General features: G+C 46.5%; 1 protein-coding gene across 5 annotated transcripts in view; it reads left to right on the forward strand.

Annotated features, from left to right (window-relative positions):
• Positions 1-22,134, forward strand: part of MEF2D (myocyte enhancer factor 2D) — a 65,818-nt gene that overhangs the window by 26,964 nt on the left and 16,720 nt on the right. For 4 of the 5 annotated variants that reach the window (XM_053474567.1, XM_053474563.1, XM_053474566.1 and 1 more), the window contains exons 2-4: positions 423-482; positions 14,716-14,949; positions 21,577-21,780. In XM_053474567.1, the coding sequence (XP_053330542.1) occupies positions 14,896-14,949; positions 21,577-21,780 (258 nt within the window). In that variant the 5' untranslated portion in view covers positions 423-482; positions 14,716-14,895. Of the gene's footprint in view, positions 1-422; positions 483-3,763; positions 4,029-14,715; positions 14,950-21,576; positions 21,781-22,134 lie in introns of those variants that run through there. The other variant, XM_053474564.1, reaches the window with a different exon arrangement.

Here is a 22,134-nt window from a genome sequence, read left to right on the forward strand (position 1 = left end):
CATTCAATTTATTAAGGAGGATACAGACCCGTTGTGCTTTTTAGTTTAATGTCCGCCTGTTGTTAAGTTGCTGATTGCTGCTGATTGGTTCAGGCAGTCTTGATGAGGGCGGGACATAGAATGGAGATACCTTCAGGACAGGAAATCGATTACAGATGCTAGACTTTTTAGTGTGCCATTGACAGATCTGGGATCCGCTGCCTCTGCCTGTTCAGTGATCACATTTCTTTACTTTAATTGTAGGATTTAATTCAAAAGGCTCTATTGTGGGAATCCTAAACACAATTGGCTTTAGGATTTGAACACATTAGTGGAAAATCGAGGCTGAATCATGACGATTTCTGTATATGTTACACGTGAAATTTACGTATGTTTTACATGTATAATGTATAACCATCTGTTGTTTTTTTTTTTCTGCACAGATATTCAGTGTGAAAAGGATTTCCCCAAATGATGCACATTGATCTTGGGAAGAGTTAGAGGTGAGTGTCTTAATGGAGCTTTTAGGCAGAAGGGTGGTATAATAGGAGACCCTACCCCAAGAGCTTACAGTCTAGTGGTGTAATGGATATAAAGTTCCAAAAATACATTTTGTTCAGCATTACACTGCTTGTCTTGTTGAAACAAAAGGGTTAATAGCCAGCGTGCTCTTGAAGATTGCAATAATTCTGCTGTCTTTGTGATAATAGCTTTTGTTCATTGACTGGAAGAGATAAACTCTATAGCTGCATCTGAAGAGCAGGGGGTAACTGTCCAGGGGCCTGGCCAGTCAGCCGACCTGTACCTTTAAGACGTAAAGTTTCCTGCAATCCCCCCCCTCCGCCACCTCCCCCTCTTACCGTCTGGCCCAATTACATCAATCCCAAACTCTGGCGGATTATTCTCCAAGCAGAACATTACGTTCTATTCCACATGTGTCTGTGTGCGTCCGTCACCCTGCCAGCAACACAACAGCTGAGCAGAGCGGCCCCTTTCCTCCGCCAGAGAATGAATCCGTACCCGGCCCCTGCTCACCATTGCTCTCTTTCTGAAAGCTCTCCTCCGTACCAGCGTGCTGCTCCACAAAGGCCATTGTATTCCTGAACCTGGGATTCTAATTAGCACAAATGCTTAAATGTTACAGAGCACATTTTGGTTTTTATAGCAAGCATAGAATCTGCCGGCAGCTCGGCCCCCATTCAGCCCGTCTAGTCTGCCCATTTCTTTTGGTCTCGTCTTAGATTCAGGAGCCATATGTTTATCCCATACCTCGACCACTTATGCTGGGAGGCTGTTTCATTTATCTATCACGCTTTCAGTAAAGTGAAACTTCCTTAAAAAAACAAAGAACATTTATGGGGCCATTTACTTAAACCGGGGCTAGGTAGTCCCCTTTCACCAGTTATTTGCATTAAAGTGGATGTTCCGCTTAGACAAACCATTAATTGCACTCCGTAGCATGGTAAATAAATAAACCACAGCAGATCTGTCACTTTATCCTGAAGGTTTAGTCACAGAGTAATAAATAAAGCAATAAAAATCTTCAAACTGAAGGGAAGTCATCAGAGCGGATATGCAGGAATCTAACGGCTGGACTCTCGATTTGCTCCGAGACTTGGACATAATGCGGTTTCCGCGTAGAGGCAGAGAAACGTCCCTATAGAATATATCCAGGAGTGGCAAGAACCTGGTTCATAAGAGCTTACGCTCTATACGGCCCAGATCAGAGCACTGACGCGTGGCAGAGAGAAGGTTAATTCATTCATTGATTTAATCAGAGTTTTTAACACCTCGAAGGCAAACACATCCCAGATCCCGTCTTCCTGTCAAGGGTCTAATCTTATCGTCTTGTGTCTTGTATCTGAAACGCTGGCCAGCGCACAGCTATCAGGATAGCGAGTATCTGTTTACACTAGATAACCTCCAGTCCCAGTGTGGGTGGCACATTCCCAATAGGGATTGATAAAGCTGGGGGGGCTGGGATGGGGGTAGAGATTTGGCTATATCATGGATGGGGTGCAGCGGTCACCGACTAACACATCAACCAAGAATTAACCAATTTATTTAAGTTTGGGAATTTTTTCTCTGCTAATTAATAGGATTTTTTTTTTACGTCAAATCCTACGCCTTGCTTTTTTTTCCGCTGCTCGCAGGTTGCCATCTGTAGAAAAACGTCAGAATTCCTTTAAAAACACCTTGAGAAAGTGTCACCGCGAGAAGTGTTATTTATGCCCAGCCCCTTCACTGCCACTGGGGTACCATCGGAAATACCACCATTAATCTCAATATCCTAATTATTTACTGATTTATATAGCGCCATCATATTCCGCAGCGCTGTACAATATACATTATGTACTGTAATGCAAATGCCCTCATAAACCATAGCTGTAAGCGAGATTCTCTGTTGATCCATACATTATACTGTGTTAATATTAATATAGTAAATATATATATATATATATATATATATATATATATGATTTTAAACATGTAACGGTTACAATGTATCCTTATGACATCACAATGTCACTTCTGCCTCCGTATTCCCAGTATTTCCAGTGTTTAAATGTGTGTGACATTGCTTTACATATGCTCAAAAACATTACCCCCCCCATAAATCTGCGTTACACGGCAGAGAAAGCCGTGAAATGCGACACCGCGATCGCGTAAACAGGCCAGTCATTCACCCAATGGACTTTCAAAGGCAGAGGAACCTTGGTGTGGTCTCGGTGTCACCCTCTGCGTGACGGGCAGTGACAGTACGGACAGGTGGGAGAGTGTCGGCCCAGGGGGGGTTGTCACTGGTGGAGGGGGTCACGGGGCTGGTTTGTATCTTCTTCTTTTTTTTTTTTTTTTAATGCCCCATGCGTTCTGTGCGTTATTAGTTAATAAGGGACAATCACAAGCATTAAAAGTCAAATGTCAGAGAGTACTTCCAATGGTTTTAACTCTCTGTGCACCACAAGTCTGACTTAATCAACCTCCTTGTCCAGTCCCCTCATGCACAGGAGTAAAAAGTTTTATTTGTAACTAATCTGCAAGAAGAAAGTGGAAGAGGGACTGTTCCTATGAGCTTACACTCTAACCAGCCTGATTGTGGATAGCAAGCAGAGCTGGTGTTTTGCATTTAGTGCTACCCTTGATGCCAACGTCCAATCCCTTCCTTTGCGATTCAAGGCAGTTTCCTGACTTTATATGTTTCTTCTTCGTATTTGTGGTCCAAGAGCTTGCACTCCATGAATCACAGCAAATTCTCGCGCAGAAAGTAATACCTTAACTTAAAGCTGTCACCGGAAAATTCCGGGCTCCGTACAAGTAAAGCGGTCCTTTGCAATCCCTTCAGTCACAGACCCCTTCATAACAGGCTTCCTATAAGTAAAGGGGTCCGTCACAAACCCCCTTTATTGCGGGCTTCCTATAAGCAAAGGGGTCCGTCACAGACCCCCTTTATTACAGGTTTCCCATAAGTAAAGGGGTCCGTCACAGACCCCCTTTATTACAGGTTTCCCATAAGTAAAGGGGTCCGTCACAGACACTCTTTATTGCGGTTCCTGTAAGTAAAGGGGTCCGTCACAGACCCCCTTCATTGACTCGAAATGTCTGAGCTCAGCATATGACCTGATGAACCGGTACAAAAACTTCTGCTCCTACTTAAGGGGGAGGCCGAGAGACCATCCAGAGTCTAGAAAGGAAATCAACACAGTCTTCTTTTAACAGCTGTTTTTAGGCAGGAGGCATCCCTTCCCTCCCCCTCCCCAAACCATACCCTTCCCTCACACTCAGACGCCCCCTCCCAGCCACCGCATCTGTCACTGCCCTTTACCCGCTGACGGCAGAGGTCCTCTCTGTCACTCAGGACCTGGTGTGTGTCGTAGTGGTGGTGGGGGGTGCATCCTCCACGCTTCCCAGTGACAGACTGGGAACAGTTGGTTTGTTGGCCTTTGGGTTGGGATTATAGGAGGCCACCTCGCAGCCTCTCACTCTGCCCTGTCTTGCTTTGTGGGCCACTTCCCGCAGGAAAAGGAGAACGGCCGCGTTGGCTTCTTGCAGTAAGTACGCTCTACTTTCCTTCTTTTTTTTTTTCCTCCCCTTCTCTGTTCAGCCAGAAGAATGCGCGCTCGGCTTTTGCCTCTTTCCCCGGCTGGGAAGATTGTCCGCGCTCTCCTTATAAGGCTTGGCTTATGGTAGACACTTAAAGCCAATAATCTCCCCCGAGCCAGCTTGGCACCCTGGACGAGGTTACCCGGTGCCGCTCACCCCCACCCCCAGCTGCGCGGGATGCGTCGGGTTAACGGTACCTGCGCAGAAACAGAACGATTGTTTACAGTCTTCACGCCGTGTTTCGCACTTAGAGGGAAGATAGCTTCCTTCCCCCGGCAGCAGTAACCCTTTCTCACCCACTCCGTCCTCGTCAGCCTGTGTGTATATGGATTTTACATTTAAAATTCTCATTATTATTGATTTTTATAGTGCCGTCATATTCCGCAGCGTTGTACAATTGCGATATTTTACCCCCAGCCGCTCGTATGCGTTATAAATCTACACCTTGGGGGGTATTTCTTGTTCGTATCAGGGGTATAATGTGTTGTAGCAGTGTAATTGCTGGATAGTTAGCAGAAAGAACATTACTTTGTTTCGGGGTAGGACAAATTCCATACCTATTACATATGTATCCCTGGCCCCGCGCAGCTAGATTGTAAGCTCATCAGCCCAGCGAGCCGCTTTCTTTCTATGTTTGATCCCTCCCTCCCTCCTCCTTGCTGTTTACGGCAGATCTGTTGTGCTCTTTTACAGATGGGGGTAATTGTATACGTCGGTGACTCTGTAGCAGTCGGCAAATAAAGGCACGCATGTGTGTTGACTTAAAAATGGCAGCAGCCCCCAGCTGGGTGTAAAATGCTGGGATGTGGGATCAGGACAGGGCTCCCGCGTGGACGCCATAGACCAGAGCTGATTGATTTACCCCCTCCGCTTGGAGTCTGAGCAATGTTCGTTTTAATGCACCTATCCTACATCATTTAGTCCTCGTGACAGTACTGGACTGACTGAGGATGATAGGAGTAGTAGTCAGACAACTGGAGAGCCATAGGACGTTCTCGATAGTTTACAGGAATGCGGAGTGACTCTTCTAAATCACTGAAGCTGAGCTTGGGGAGGGTTATGCTGACGCTGGCTGGGGCATCATGGGAGTTGTAGTTTGGCTGCACGGCAAACACTACACCCTAGTCCAGGGGCGTCCAACCTGCGGCCCTCCAGCTGCTGCAGGACTACATCTCCCATACTCCTCAGCCAGCCCCTTAGCTGAAAGAGCATTATGGGAGATGTAGTCCTGCAGCAGCTGAAGGGCCGCAGGTTGGACGCCCCTGCCCTAGTCTGCCGCAGCTAGAAACGGATCAGCAAACTGGTAAAATAAAAGGGGAGATGTGATAACCTGGGGTGGCTTTGCCCTAGGTACTCCAAGCACAGGAGTTATTGCACTGACCCATAGGATTCATAGATCCACACATGAGCTGGAGACTGATGTGGCTTCATGCCCTGCCAATGTCTCCAAACCATAATTATATGTAAGCCTGTTGTCTACCTACCCGGAGTGCCCCAGCCTGGCAAGGGATGCAGTTAGGGGCATCCACACCTACCCCTAGTGTCTACGGATCAGAAGCGCAGCGCTCTGGTGGTAGAGGGGTTAATCCTGAGGGTCCCAGCGCATGTTTCACAGGCAGGTTGTGTGTTTTTTGGAGATTTTTTTTCTTCAGGCGTGGTGACTGGCGGCAGCTGAGCGGCAGCTGTCCACTTGTATTTCAACTGCTCCAAAGAGTCATTTTGGTGTCAGCGGCGAAAAGGAGCAGAGTTTTAATGAGTGTCTCAGCCTGAAGCGAAGGTAAATGCCCCGGGGTGACTTTTGGACCCCATTTCATGGAAATATTCCACTTCTGTCTTTAAGGAGGTCTGTGTGAGCAAAAGAAAACAATAACTAAAATCACCTAACATGATTTGTTTAAAGAGCTTGCAATCTAATACCAGGTACTTTTGGTTGAGTTTTATGTGACCTTCCCAAGGTCAGCAGTAATTTTGCTGAATGATAATGATTGTAAGGAAGTTTTACTTTAGTGAGAGGATGGTAGATGAGTTCAACAGCCTCCCAGCAGAAGTGGTAGAGGGTAATACAGTGATGGTATTAAACATGCGCAGGATAGACATACGGCTCCTGAATCTAAGACTAGACCAGAGAACTGACGGGCCGATGGGGAGTGTTCCCCTCCTCTCTATACGGGGGTAAAGGTCAGTGTTCCCCAATCTTTGTCTTTGCGGGCTTTTCAAAGTTTTTTTATTTTTCCTCCCCAGTGGCCCAGTCCATCACTTTGCGGGGCCACATGGACCCTGCGCTGTGTATTGAAGGCCGCACATTGACACCATAGTGTTATTGGAATTATGAACCAGTTTTTATTCTCCAAAATAATTAAGATTATTATTATTATTGACATTAAATATAGTTAGGATTAGAACTGTGGCAGAGGTAGCGTTCTTTTTAGGAGGAGTATTGGATTCACGGAGTGTGCTCTCAGTGGAAGTGGTAAATGCTTTTACTGCTTGGCTGTGCCCCTTGTTACTGAGAGGACTCTGTTCTCCACGTAGTCTCGTTCTCCTTGGGTCAGCGAGCGGCAGGTGCTGAATCTGCTCCTCCTGGTCTATATGATTGAAAACAGATCCCACGTGTGCCCCTCCTGTGTGCGCGGCCTCCTCTTCACTCCACATTGGCACCCTGTGGGGGGGGGTGAAGGCGACATTTAAAGTCCTCATACTGGCCGGCTTTGCCTTGAGCACAGGTGCAGATAAGGAGCCCTGCTTATTCTCAGGTCGCTCACCTGTGCCCAGGCAGAGATGCAGTTTGCTCAGCTGGGTGCTGAACAGATGGTTTGTTTGTGGGGTAGGTGCCAGGCAGGGGCTAGTCAGGGCCTGGGGTTTTATTGCCTCGTAAGCATAGAACAAATGGCCCACCGACCGGCCCGGTCAGCATTTGGTGCAATATATTCAACAGGCCGGGGTGCAGCTGTTATCCACCAGCATGGTCGGCTTTGAGAGCTGGCACACCAGGGGTTAAGAGCAATAGATCTTTCTACGCCCCGCCGCTGTATTTGTAATATTACATGAAATAACACTTTACGCGGTTCTTGTCCGTTGGTTTAAAGGCTTTATGATGTCACGCAGCGCTTTTCCCGATGGCTGTTGGGTGAGTCTGCGGGTTACGGGCCGCGCTTTATGATAACCAAACACTTTTTCTTGAGGGTTCTAGGTCCTGATCCTCAGGCCCTGACTTCAGTCGTTTTTGGGCCCCGTTCTCCTCCGATCCTGCGCGGCCGCTGCGTCTGTATCTTTTGCTCTATATCAGCTTTCTGTGGAAATCTAGGTCAGAAACATAATTCCCCCCCCCAAGGAGGGTAACTGGAATCAGACCTCAATTTTTCTTTTAAATCTCCTTGGGATTTTCTTAGATTGTGCCCCCCCAGCTCCTTCAAACTAATTGAGATGAGAGATGAAGGCGGCTGAGAGAACACCTGGCGTCCCAAAGTCTTCCAGAACATCTCCGTACTCTGCGTGCGCCCAAAGTGATTCCCATTAACTGTTCACCAGCTCTGCTGGGAAGCGGTTGCATGCATCCACTATGCTTTCACTCTTTCCTGACACTGTCCAGACCCAAACATATAGGTATGGTGACAGCAGATGGGGTTTGAGTGCACCAAGGGCTACAGGAGCCCCAGGCTGCCAAACCGTAGTCAGCCAATGGGAGATGAGTTCTCTGACCTGCTTGTCATGCATTGGTGTTCCGGCATAGAGCGTCGATCCGCTAATCCAGACCGTTCCAATTGAGATAAATGGGTTCGGAAACATTTTTTAGAGCCTCTGCGTTCTCTGCATGTTCCAGACACCCTGACGTAGGGCTTCCTCATGATCCTATGGTGTCTGAGCAGGTCCATTCTGCCCGCAGCGGGGGCTGTGCTGGGGGTTGGCTCCGTGCCCTGGGCTCCTGTCACCGTCATGTGATAACCCATCCAGCGAAAAGGTCTCTTTCACAAGACCCGAGTGAAGCAGCCCTCGTCACCGCTGTTTGTGTTCATTTCCATGGCAGCAGCTGCGCCCGTCCCTGCGGTGGCCATAACGGGGACGTTTAAAATCCCCGATCGCCGCTGCAAATGGTCAGGCATTAAATAATCGGATGGCTGCCATTCAGTGTCGCGCGTTGCAGCCGTTTCCGAGCCCCTGCTTCACGTAATAATCTGTCATTCTTGGATGCGATGGCCTGTTTCACGCGGATCGCAATCTGCAGGCTTCCGGAACGCAGGACTCCTGACGGTCCCAGACTGTCAGATTATTACATTTATCACCCGTTTATCTGCTCTTCGAGCTGGAGAATGGATTCTAGCCTCCCGTCCTAATGAGATTCCAGGCAGACTCCCACTCTGCCGGCTGCCATGTAACACTTGTTATTAACGTGACCTGCAGTTCCAAGCTGCCCGCTTATAACATGTAATAACATTGACGCGCCCGCTGGAGATTTCTCATTTGGCAGGAAAACTGAGTTGCCAGCCGTATCATTTTAGGAGCCATGGTCCCATAATACGACCAATGCCAAGGTTCTTTCTGTGCCTTTAAGGGGCTTTCGTTGGCCCCCATCCACAGGGGCCGGTGTGGGCAAACAGAGACTTGAGGCAGATGTTGCAGGCTTTCTGATGAAATATGATGTTTTTGCATACAGATGTTACTGAGCCTCAGGGGGTCACTGCGAAGGGTTAAGGAGCTCGGGGGCCGCCCGGGGAGACGAGTTGGGCCCCCGGGAGGTTTGCCGCTTGCACACAGACACTCGCTGCCATGTCTGTGCCTTCCCCAAAGCATCAAGGAGGCCAAGACCTTGGAGCTGTTGCGTGGCGATAGTCGCCATGGTAACCGGTTCAGGGGAATCCATGTGTGTCTGTATCACTTTGTGTCTGGTTCTAAGTGAAGCACAATGAAGTGGGGACCGTGGCTCTGAGAAGGGGGCTACAGGGGCCACAGGCAGGGCAAAGAGTTTTTACATAGAACTGCGTGTATTTCGTATGCGTGCGCAACATTCTAAATGTTAGATACAATGTATCGTGTGTTCTTATTTGGGATGCTGCCTCGCAATATCACGTCAGATTCACCCAACGATTCGCTGCCTTCTACTTTTCAAAATCAGAAATGCTCGAAAATAAAAAATAAAAAAAAGTCCTTCCCGTGATGCCATTTTTAATTTGCTTTTATTCTCAATTGTTATGTGTGAAAATGTAATATTTTTAAATATTTACTTTTTAAAAAATAATTGTTCTGCAGGGCAAGAAAAAACATTACGGGAAAACTACCCCACTGGCATACCCTTTAAAAAAAAAAAAACTGCATGCTACGTTTAAAGCTGAAGATACATTCTAGAGTTTGGGTTTTGTTGTAAAGCGGATGATCTCAGATGTATCTTCACCAGGGGAGAGCGAATCATGAAAGTGGCGCAGGTCCGCAGTTAATGCACGGGTGACCTCCTCCTTCGGGCGAGATGAGTAGATCGCCCACTAGGAGTCAGCGGGTTAATTTTTTCCCTTTCATGAATAATCAGTGCTATTGCATTTGGTTCTACACAATCCATTGTACAGGAAAAGTTAGCAGCTTCCTAATTTTGAGGGAGGGGAGCAATCATGTCTCAGCCTTGAGAATACAAAAGGAGGCAGCGGAAGGCTTTGTATCCTGAGGCCGCTGCCACTTGATTGGGCTGACAGGGACCTGGAGCCTAACGGTCTTCCTGCCTCGGGGATCCATGCTCTGTCTCTTGGAGGAGAGCGAGCTTCCTGGCACGGCCGGCCTCACATGTGTTTCCCGAGGTCTGCGCTGCACACAGGATGCGTCTGCTCTCCAAGGTAAGGAAAACTCTACAGCCTCCCGAACTTCGGAGAGTCTTGGATTGCGGCACCGAGAGGTCCAACTACCGGCAATCAAAACGACTATTCTATTTCTGGGAACCTCTAGGGCAGGTAAACCATTTTCTGTAGCAATTGGATTTATGACGACTGATAATCCAGATATGTTTTAGGAGTTATCAGGCAGCAGACAACTTCTCAATGGTTATCGATAGATTAAACATTAAGTATATTCTCACTGAGCCCATTTTTCAGTGAAAAGGCTGGAATTGGCTGCAGAGGCGAGAGTAAAAGATGCTAACTGAACACCAACCTCCATTACTTTCAGCCAGCATGAGGCTGAAGGCCTGTGGGTTTGCCCCCCTTTCTTGTGATAGCGCCAGTATACCATTATATTGGAGATCCTTCCAGTTGGAACCTCCTTCTTATTTCTGGACCCCGTGTCTTGTTCCTGATTTTTTTTTTGTGTGCGTAATTCCCGTAGAATATTCATTTTCTCCTTTCCATGTGCGATGCATCATGGGTGAATCCTGCCAACCTCATTATGCAAATGAGCTGATATTAACGAGACGTCTGTGGCGTGGCTCAGGGGAAGACGGGGAAAAGCCACAACAGGCTCTGTCTCTTTAAATGTCTTTACCCCCACGATTGGAGCTGAAATGAAGTCTCTCTGGGGCATTATAAAACCAAAGGCCGTTGTCGATGGGGTACAGCTTAACAACCCCACAGCCTGGCATGGTCTAGGTGAGAAATCAGAAAATGATTTGGAATAATCACTTTAACCTCGTTTTTTACTGTTGTAGGGTAATGTAATCATGAGCTTTGGGTATATTGTAATGCTAGCACTCTCACATTGTGCGACCGGGGTAATTTGCACATGTTCAGTCATTGGTGCCAATTGACATACAACCAACCGTGTAATTGGTCTGATTTGAACGACAAGACCCTGTTAGTGGCGGCACAAAAATCAGACGCTCGAATAGGACGGCTCAGCGGGGCTCTGATTGATGCTGGTTTGTTGATGTCAAGAAGAGCTGTTTTTCAATGGTTTCTCCCCAATCCATAACTGCCCCCCCTCCTATTTCTGAGAAGCTGCTTCTTTTTTTTGTTTCTCTGGAAAGAATGCAGGTTTTTGGGGGGCGATGGTAGCAGAAGTCAGGGTGTATAAGTGGTCCTGCTGCCTGCGTCTTTAGTTTGGTTCCCTGTGAAATGAAATATTTTAATTAGCTCTGGACGGAGGAATTTTCCAAACCTGACCAATATTCCCTGGGAGGAAACCAGGAGCAGGAAAATTAAAAAAAAAAAATAAAAAAAAAAAAATAAAAAAGGGGAATTTACTGTGTTTGAGTAATGGAATGTGCTGATCTGGGGGCTGCCTTTACGAGTAACACCCAGGGTTTAGGCAAGCCCCTGTGGTACTTTTAAGTTGTTAGAGTGTAAGCTTTTGCGACCAGACGCTGTTGGAATAAAGCACTAAACTTTGCAATGCTGCATGGCAAACGCCAGCATAATTAGGAAACATAACTAAAATTATTAGCAACTCCCATCACCCTCAGGCAAATAAAAACAAATACAAATGCTTTTGCAGAAGTTAAATATAGATTAATAGAGGCCTCACCAAATGGCTAATAATCCCACTTCTGCCACCATCTTGGTCCTCCACATGTGACTGGCCACAAAAAAAAAAAGTGATATAATGATATAGAACAAGCAGTGTTCCCTGACTCAAAAGGAATTGTGTATTTCTCTCGAACAAAGTCTCTCTCATAACATTCACGGCTGGAGTGTTTGCCTGAAAGAGGCTCTTGTATAAGTTAGGATCCTGTGGTCTCTATTTCGGTCGGGGTTCCTGGAGACCTGGTCTGACTTAATAAAGGTCGTGAATGATTCCTGCTCGTCCACTCAGTCCTTTTTTTTCCCTCTGTTGTTGACTGCCTTAGGCAAAAAATGGCTCGCCGACGCTTGCGGGGTCTCCAGAATTCCCCCTCCGACCCCCCTCCGGCGACAGCCTTGATATTTTGGGAAAACAAAAACGGGTTTCAGAGTCCTAATAAAATGATGGAGGAGGACGGGGCTGGTGGCCTGAAGTCACAGGGCTGTTATGGCTCAGATTCGGCATCGGTGGCCGAACAAAGGCTGTTAATATTAAACATCTTACAGGTCAGGCCCCACTTATTAAGGAACAAGGTTCAGTGTTCATAAGACGAGGGGTAAATATTTAGTTCACGTCCCTTTAGAAAAAGGGTTTTGGAGCGGTCCCGATAAATAAAAGTGCGTGTTCTTTGCCCCACACATGTTTACGCACATACATGCAGGTCTTACAGCTGTACACGGAAGACTCGCTCGTATCCTCATTTTATTACACATGTATGAGGATTAGGGAAAGTAGAGAAGTATACAATATGTCCTTCTTTTTGATGAGAAAGAAAATAATAAAAAATGGTGACTTAAGGACTCTTCAGTCCCGCGTTAAATTGGTGCTGGGTTGCCCCATTCATAGTAATCCTAACACTTTCACTAACACTGAGGCCCCAATCCTTCATATCCCGCGTCGTATTTCTCTAGTTCATTTCGTGTGCGCTAAACTTAATGTTTGGAGCCGGAGCCTCTGTGTCTTTTTATTCCAAGTCTTAGGTAATATATTTTTTTGCCCCTTCCTTCTCCTCCTGTCTAAAGATAGAAGTGACAATTTTTAATTAGCAGCTGGAGCAAACGCAGACGTAATTAGGCATTCTGCCGTCTCCAATGCGTGTTCTTGTGAATTCCAGCAGTCGGCCGTGCTAATGTGCGAGATCCATCCATTCATTCTCAAGAGATGGTGCGTATTAATGGATCCACCGGGAGCCCGGAGGGGATAACCGGCTGGGATTAGAATTCGGGGAGCAGAGGTAGCGACACACGCCGGGTCTTCACGTAGCCAGAATTCCATAAAACGCACTACCGTCTGCATTCAATCCACCCAAGTTCAACTATAGACTGTACAGGATGTGCATGCGTGTCTCAGTGAGAGGTCAAGGGGATGGAGTCTGGGAGATGCTGTTGAGTTTAGCCGAACCCTGCATCTCCCCATATACTTAATATGAACGAGGTCCGACTTGCTGAGAAATACTACTGAGTTCAGACGAACCCTGGATCTCCTCATATACTTAATATTAAAGAGGTCCGACTTGCCTGGAGATGCTGCTGAGTTCAGCTGAACCTTGCAGCTCTTCATATACTTCACATGAACGAGGTCAGACTTGCCTTGAGATGCTGCTGAGTTCAGCTGAACCCTCCATCGCCCCATACACTTAATATGAACGAGGTCCGACTTGCCTGGAGATGCTGCTGAGTTCAGCCAAACCCTGCAGCTCTCCATATACTTCACATGAACGAGGTCAGACTTGCGGGGAGATGCTGCCGAGTTCAGCTGAACCCTGCAGCTCTCCATATACTTAACCTGAATGAGGTCTGGGTTGGTGGGAGATGATGCTGAACCCTGCAGCTCTCTTAGTTTTTGAAATCCTACCAAGTTTGTTCGCCGAATCACTCTGGATTTTCTGTAGTGAGTAATTCTCTTTATTGGTTAGGGCAGCGTGTTTCCCTTTAAACCCAGCGATTAGGTCAGACATCTTGCTGAGACTCGCATCTTTCCCTTTAGATGGAGCTCCCCTCACCTGTTAAACGCCGCTCTGCACGATCTTCTCCGCTCGCCCAAACTCAGCTCGGCTGCTTTTCCTAAACACATTTCGGGAATACGACCTGTTCCAATATTTTTTTTTTTTCGTCTTCCCTCCTCCTCCATCTTTTCCTGGCCGGGGAATCTGCGCCGGGGAAGCTATTTATATCCCAGCCTTGTCTATTTTTGGGACAGCAAGTGTAAAAATTCCTTTTCTCGAAACAATGGGCCACAAACGGCGGACAATCCGTGGAGACGGCGCGGCCCTGGCGCGCTCGTCTGTCCCCTGGCCGTGCACACGCGGACACTGCCATGAAGACGCAGTGACTCACTCGCCCCACTCAGGACAACAAAGAGCGTTTCCTGTTTTGATTGGGAGCCATGGACGCCCCCCTACCACCCCCTCCTCCTTTCTTATATGAAGCTCCTTGGCTGGGGAACATCTCTTCATGCGGATTTAAGGAAGCTTATTTTAAGGGGGAAATGCCACGAGAAACCGGGATTAATATCGGTGTCCGTGCAGTTACTTAGATAGCACTAACATAGTCTGTGGTGGTGTACACAAAGATCCGAGGTTAAACCAACAGGCGAAGCGTCATTTCTCTGACACCATAACGGAAGGGGGGGGGTCGATGCTCAGAGATCTATATTATTATTCTCCAATTTGGGAAACCATAATTCATTTCTACAGGCCAGTCCTAAAATAGAATAAATAGCTTAAATAGAAATAATTTTATTGTTGTTTATTTATTTTCTCCGCGTTCCGAGCTTAATCGCTAGCGAATGTCCGTTAATTGCTTGTTTACGTGTCCGAGGCCGTCACATAGCAGCAGAAACGCGCCACGCTGGGGAAGGAAGTCCCGTCGATGTTCAAAGAATGAGCAAAAGGCGATGTATGTTTCTCCTCTGCGTTTTATGTCCCCATCAGCAATATTTATCTGGGAGATAATGTGACAGATAATAGATGATTGATTTTAAACTGTTAAAAGGCTTTGGGGAGAGTTGATACAGTAGAGCCCTGTGAATGGATGGGAGGTTATTATCCCCAGGAGGATACAATTTAACAAGCTGAACTCTGCCTGATGGGAAAAATGGCTTTTCACATCCTCTCTCTCCCTCTCTCTCTCTCCCTCTCTCCCTCTCCCCCTCTCTCCCTACCAGTACTGAAGCCGGCACGAAGCTCTCAGAACATCTGGAACCAGCCGGGGAATAACATGAACTGAGGGAAGAGGGATTTTGTTTTCAATTATTTCATGATCACATTGTGAAGCGGGGGGCGCACACGGGAACCCATTCTCCGCAAAGGTCTTCGCTGGTCGGTGGAGATTTTTTTCAGGCACCATGGGCAGGAAAAAGATCCAGATCCAGAGAATCACAGACGAACGGAACAGACAGGTAAGCGCTCGTTTCACTTCCCTGTGTATTTAACGATCTGCCCCCTGTCATGCTTTTTAGTGTTCAGTTGGTGGGGGTTTAAAGGGGCATTCTGCTGTAATTCAGCAGAGCTTACGATCTACTGCTACGTGTTCTGTTGGAGCGCCAGACATTCCTGGTATCTTCGCGAGCTTTGACGGTGCTGTTCCACCTATTCTGCATTTTTTTTATAACTAAAAGCAGTAGAAGCACCATTTCTAGTATTGCTAAATGCCAAGACTCCTCCCCAGCACATGTTTTGCTGGGAACACTTAATTGTCATATGACACAAAAGCAGACTGTGATAGGCTGTTACCATAGAAACTGGAGAAGCATCGTAAAAAGTTTCCGTGTTGTTTTTATGTGGTTAACAATTATCGATCTGCTAAAGTTTAGTTGCTTAACACGCTAGAGAGAGCAATTAATGTTTTATCTGAGTGGGACAGCACCTTTAACAGCACCGTACTATTTGGTGGTGGACCCTGCGGAGCCCTTAGGTTGATTCATGGCAAAGTAACAAAAGGGGCAATAAGTTTGTTGGCAGCTCCCCTTTACAGCTGGTGTCAGCAGGGGGTTAATGAACACGCCATGCTGATTGATTTCCAACACAACAAAAAGTTTGACAGCCCGAGGCTGTGGCCCTGGAATAAGGAATACTGACGGCAGCAGTAGAGATGTCTTTGCCCTGCTTGGGAGAGGGGGTAACAAGCCCCGTGCGTCCTGCAACATGCCCAGGGGCCACAAACGGGGTTAAGAAGCCAAACTGAGTAAAGATGTTTGGTGGATCTCCAATAGCTTCAAGATGGCCTGCGTCACCTCACACTAATATACATCCATCTAAAGGAAGCCACATGGACCGTCAGCAATAACCCCTATAGCTATAAGATCCGCAGCCATCCCGTGCTGACGTAACCACTACATGCCTTATGTTTATGGGACTTCAGCACGTGATACATGTGTGAGCCTGGAGCCAATCGTAAATGTACATTTACAAAATGCGTATTCGTGTTGTTTTTTAACCCAATCTGTAACGTAGCAGAACGCAGGTGAGGCTGGTGAATCTTTAGGTGTGTTTTGGCTTTATTGTGTATGTCCTTCTCGTCTCAGCTTTACAGTTTAACCCACACGTTGTGTCCAGAAAACTTTTTTTTGTATCGTACGGCGGCCGTTTCTCTGCACCTAGAGGGACACGAGACGTCCTGAAGCTCTTGCTTCCTCCCCGGCCACATCCATTAGGACTTTACAGGAAGTGTCACTGCAAAGGAAGCCAGAGAACGGGGAGGGAAAACAAAGAACAAGGGTGTCAGTGGCAGGACACAAATCATAGGGCTGTGTATCCTGGGGTCAGAGGTTAACTTGAGTAATCCTCCGGATTAAATTTCATTTATTGATATAGCACCATCATGTACTGTAGTACTGTAGGCACACAATTTCTAGGGACAGATTTTGACTTTATTAATAATTCTTCAGGGAATGCTAAATTTTCATGTGACACAAAGGCAGCCTCTGACTGGTTGTCATAGAAACACCCCACACCCATCTTTTGAGATCGGTTGGAGTTTATAAGAATTATCTGCACCCATCAGTACCTGTAGACTCATCCAGATATCCACTACTGTTCTTATAGAAGTTGGACCACGAGCATGTTGGTCGTCCATCATTTCTTGTATTTGTTCCGTTTTAGAGTATAACGGGCAACCTTCTAAAAATGCACAGGATTTTAGGTCACTCGGCTGTAAGGGTGGGAGCTGTTAGTTGGCCATGTTCTTGGGGGGTCTGGTGGGCAGCTGTTGAGTAGCCACCCAAGTGCATTATGTAGCAGAAAGAGGGGTCGCCATGTTTGGTCTTGGCTCAGTAGGCTTTGTGGCCCTCTAGCACCCAAGCTGAGCCTCTCCCTTGGGGTTTTTGCGCCGCCTTGTGGTTCAGAACCTCGGATCACACAAACCAGGAAGCGTGCGAGCATCTTCTCTACCGAGCCAGGAAATGCTGCTTCCTGCTGCGGCCCGGGGTCTGTGTCTCTGATCGTCAGGCTCCTTGTAGATGTTTTAATCTAACCCCCCTCCCCCCAAACCTTCTTTTTTTGTCTTTATTAATATTTGAATATTAATGCAAAATTACAGCATTTTTTAATGCTTTTTTTTAACATTCACTTTACAAAACATCTACTGTATGAAATAACTATGGTAATACATTTGTTTTCTTTTGACCACCCCTGCTGGGAGGTAATTCTGTGAATGCCCCAAGCTTCCCTCCAGCTGATATGGAGTTGAATCAGATGACTGATAAATTCTCTGCAGCATGCCGATTCCGATGACGTGTTAATGCCATTCACTAACACCCCCCCCCATATAAGCCTCTCAGCCTGGGTTACCCCCTCCCCTTCACAGGAGGATGTATGGCGGATTGCTGTTAATTAGCCCAGACACTGCGCTCCATCTTGTTATCGGATCTCTAGGCTCTAGGTGCTCCTCTGCCCGTGGGTGCTGTGGGCCGAGTGCCACCCGTGTAATGCGAGAGGCATGCGGCCCCCCTGCACGGGGCGGGGGTGTCAGGAAGTGGTGTGAAGATTTGCTGCGGCCGCAGCTTTTTTTCTGTAGCTTTAAAGGAAGTCTTACTTTGGCCAGGAAATAAAACACTGAGCAGCCCTTTCACCCTTTTACTGTCGTGGATATCCATCCCTCTTCATCTCCCTCTCTCTTATTCTCCAATGTACCTTGTGTGGCACCCCACACACCTCTAATCCTCTTAGAATTTGCCTCTACCTATTTTTCTGGGAGGCCGTTCCATTTATCTACCACCCTCTCAATAAAGTAAAACTTCCTTACGTTAAATCTAAGCCTCAGACCCTCTAGTGTTAGATTCTGGTCTCTTGTTGTAACATTTCTCCTCCTTTGAAATAAACGCCCCTCCTGTCCTTTGTTAAATCCCTTTAAGTGTTTAACTGTCTCTCTCCCGCCCCCTCTCTCTTCTCTCCCCATGCCGGACACGTTGAGATCCCTTAGAAACGACGTGTAACTAATATGTGCAACAGAGGCATACGCACGGTGTGCATTACAGGTGCAGGTGAACACCAGCTTAGCAAACATAGAAAAACCCGTTCCCCGCATACATGTTGGTGGGCAGAGCACGTGCCGCGTGACGGAGACCATGAAACAGAAGCTGCGACCTGTAGATGGGGGGGGGGGAGAACTCCTGGGGCGACCCCAGAGGTGTCTGTTTTACAGCGTTGCCTTGACAAGGTGACAGTGACACGTTGGAGGCAGCTGCGTTCGTCAATCCAGCAGGAGATCCACCAGAATCACGTGGCGGGGAACATGGACGGCAGATTGCTGGGAGGTCACATCACGCTGTCTGAATCTCGGGGCAGTGTTAGAAATAAAAATGGTGGAGGGGGACAAAATGACCACATCCTCCCGGAACGCCAGAGAACCTTCTTAGCCTTCTCAGCTGTGAGCCAGAAGTTTGTCATCCGCATAGTTTTTAGTTGGCCCTTGGGAAGACCCTGGTAGCTTCTATGGAGTATAGGACAACAATGTATGTGGACCTTCACACCTTGATGACATACCTTCACCCATTTTCCCAGTAAACATGTCCACCATTAGGATTCCCACCCCCGCACTCTTTGTGGCCGTTTGATATTGTTTTTTATGCCTTTTTCATGAGTACAGAAGTTTTGTGTTTCCGACAACTCAGTTGCCGGGGACCTCTGAGGTCCTCAAAGTTTATGTGACCCAACATCTTACTCTTTGAACGTTGGTCCACTAATCATAAGACTTCTCTGGATTGTCTCCCTCTGGACCGATACGGCAATGGCCGCGTTTGTGTTGGAGGGGAACGGTGTTCTCTTTATTTGATTATTTTCGGAGTGCTTTCCTGCGATTTCTGAACACAGTCTCTTGTGATTCGGTGGCCCGTGGAGACTGGGAGGCTGGTGTTTGCAGATTATCTCTGGCCTCTGGTGAGGCCCACCTCGGTGTCCCAGATAGCGTGTATCTGCCGGGTGATGGGTACTGATACAGAGTGACATGGGAAAGTGGCGTTGTTACTGTAGATGATGGTGTGAAGGGGGTGGGAGGAAGTTCCTCGGTATGGCTGTGATTGGTAACAGTAACAAATCCTCTAATACCTAGTGTTCTGGTACAGTTATTATAACAGACACGACGAGAGCGCCCCTGTCCTGTTCTGTTTAATCAGACTAATCTGTCTCCAAGGAATGAAGTCAACTTCCCAAGCAGGGCTGGATATGCCCTAGGCCGCAATAACGTCTATATAGAACTTCTTTTCGGGTACTTAGGACTCACCCTTTCCTGACACCCAAAATGCATACTTATGATGCCCAAAATACCACATCAAGGTAGACGGGTAGTCAGATTACCCATTGTATAGCGCTACGGAGTTTGATGGTAATAATAAATAATAATTAGGAGGGTGTAGATATGTCTACTCCCTACTTTATTTTGTGTTCATTTTGCTGCCACGGATTTATTAACTGAGACCTGGGGGGGGGTAATCTCTTTTTTAAAAAAAGCCCCTTTGTGACATTGATGAACATTTGAGTCTTTAGGAAACATTCTGCTTCTAGAGGACAGAACTTTTTGGTGACACTTGTCCAAGGCTTCATTTTTTTGGGGTGACTTCAATTTTTTCAGTTAATATTGGGTAAAATTTACACAAGCGAGTAAGTCAGTGGCATATCCATGCTGGTCTAAATTGAAACTGGCATATCTTGCACTCTGAATGTTGTGAGCTGGATTTGGGGAGCCTCCATGTTACATATTGGGGGTCCATGGCATTGTACCCAGTCATCCTTACACATCCAGCCTTTCTCTTTCTGGATGGCGTGCGTATATGTGATCTATGCCGTTCCGAGGGCTGGGAGAAGACAAGGAAAGGTTTCCGTGGCAACTGTCACATCGCATAAGTCTTGTGTGAAGGATGAATTATAGCTCATGTTTCTCGTGGAAACGCACGTGACGCTGGGAGGACTCATCATGTCAGAGCACACACACTGCTCTCGCATTACCCCGCGTATCATTATTAAGTGGTCTGGGCCCCCTCAAGGAGGTGGGCAATGTCTTACAGTTTATAACACTTTCCAGGAGGCAATCAAAGTGTGTCATCCTTACATACATCCATGTTTCCAATGTTCTAATGTATGTAATATGCGTGTTTATGTAAAAATGTTCTTAAGTTGACAGAACTTGAGATATTTTCCCTTATCTCAATGTGCTGGTGTTTACGCCTGCAGTAAATTGCACCTGCAAAGCAGGAAGTCGCTGCGAAGCAAAGCAGGAAGCGGATGGAACCAAGAAAAATGGCCTCCTTGCACAAAAATGCTTTTTCGCAAGTGGCGTCTCGTAACTTTACGCTTCCCATATATATAGAATAACGTTTAGCGGTGTAATGGATTGCAAACATAACTAATTAGTAGTTAGCGCTGCTAAACCTAAAAATTCTAACTTTAACAGTTTTTCACGTTTAATTTGAGTAAATTTAAACAAACCCGTGATTTACATGGTGATTAATTTACACGTCGATTAATGGTTCTGTGAAGAAATCCTACTTGATGGTCCTTTTGACTGGTGGCTTAATGTCGTCTTAATTCATCTTGCTGAGGGTTATGGGAGATGCAGTCCCCAGCCACGTTTCCTGTTCGAGTTACCGTGGTGATCTTGTTAGAGGAACATCATTGATTTTCTTGTTTTGAAGGGATCCGTGGCTGCGCGAAGCTCCATAAGGCTTTGATTTTTCTCGTATTTTTCGTATTAAAAGTGAATCGCTGTAACTCCTTCTTGTCACAAATTGACATTTTTAATTACAGAATGCTAAGCGCCAGCTTAACACATCTTGGCTAATGCTGTGTTTTTGACTGACTTTAGTGAAACAGGCCTTGTATGTTGATGTGTGCATTGGAAAAGCTTGTCTTTGGGGCTTGCAATCCAGTTTGAACCCTAGTGCCTGAAGCAGACATTTTATCATAAACTAGATTTGCTCTAAACAAGCTTTTTTACATTTACTGTTATTTTTACAGTCCCAGTCAGGTATGTGTAAGGGGGAGTAATTTTCCTTTGCACGCTCCACTTCCTGTTTTATCTCAAGCGCGCAGGAAGTGTCCTTAATTGCATGAAACACTACCGCTCCATCCGCATGGAAAATGTAGTTCCATGTCTTTGGAATCTTGCTGGGAAAAGGACAGCTTTTGCATTTATACTTTTTAGTTTCCACTTGGGAAAATTAAAGCTTCTGTTCCACCCACTCTGCTTAGTTTAACATGTTGATAAAAAAAACATCATTCCTAGCGCTGTCCATTTGCCAAACCCTTCCCATAAACAATTCTTTAATCAAATTAAATGTTGCCTTATTCATAATTTTTTGCTGGGAACAAGTAATTGTCATGTGAGACAAAAGCAGGCCCTGATAGGTTGTTGCCATAGAAACCAAAAAATGTAACCGTTTGTGTGTTTCAATGCTATTAAAAATGCCAGATCTGTGTTTTGTTATTGTTTATTGTTTATTATTATAACTTTGGTGATAACATTTTAGTCGGAAAGGGGGGTTTAAATTAGCGGCCGTTTTTAACTCCCCATCTCCTTCTGTTTCCTCTCGCAGGTTACGTTCACGAAGCGTAAGTTCGGCCTGATGAAGAAGGCTTACGAGCTCAGCGTCCTTTGCGACTGCGAGATCGCCCTCATCATCTTCAATCACTCAAACAAGCTGTTTCAGTACGCCAGCACCGACATGGACAAAGTACTGCTAAAATACACAGAATACAACGAGCCCCACGAAAGCAGAACGAACGCAGACATTATAGAGGTGAGCTCCCGGCAGAGGTGGGAAAAAAGGAAATCAGAACTGGGAAGCTCAAACACCGGCTTCCTTTTTTCTTATCTTCTCAGCGGCACTCCAGGTTATCATCAAAACTAAGACAGGTGGTTCTTGGAGAGGGCTCTATGATCTCCTGGCCAATACGCCTTACCGGAACCAGTCCATGTATCTACTACTTATGTCTCACCTCTGAAACAAGCCCTTAGTTTTCACAGTTCACAGAAGTTCTGTAAAGTTGCCTGCCTTGCGCAGGGTGACTCCGTCAGCATCCCGCATTTTTGTCCTTTTTATTAGGTGTGTTTGGTAAATGCCTGGGCGGGATGATGTTAACGAGTGAAAAAA

The sequence above is a fragment of the Spea bombifrons genome, chromosome 9, assembly GCF_027358695.1.
Source record: "Spea bombifrons isolate aSpeBom1 chromosome 9, aSpeBom1.2.pri, whole genome shotgun sequence".
NCBI lineage: Eukaryota > Metazoa > Chordata > Amphibia > Anura > Pelobatidae > Spea > Spea bombifrons.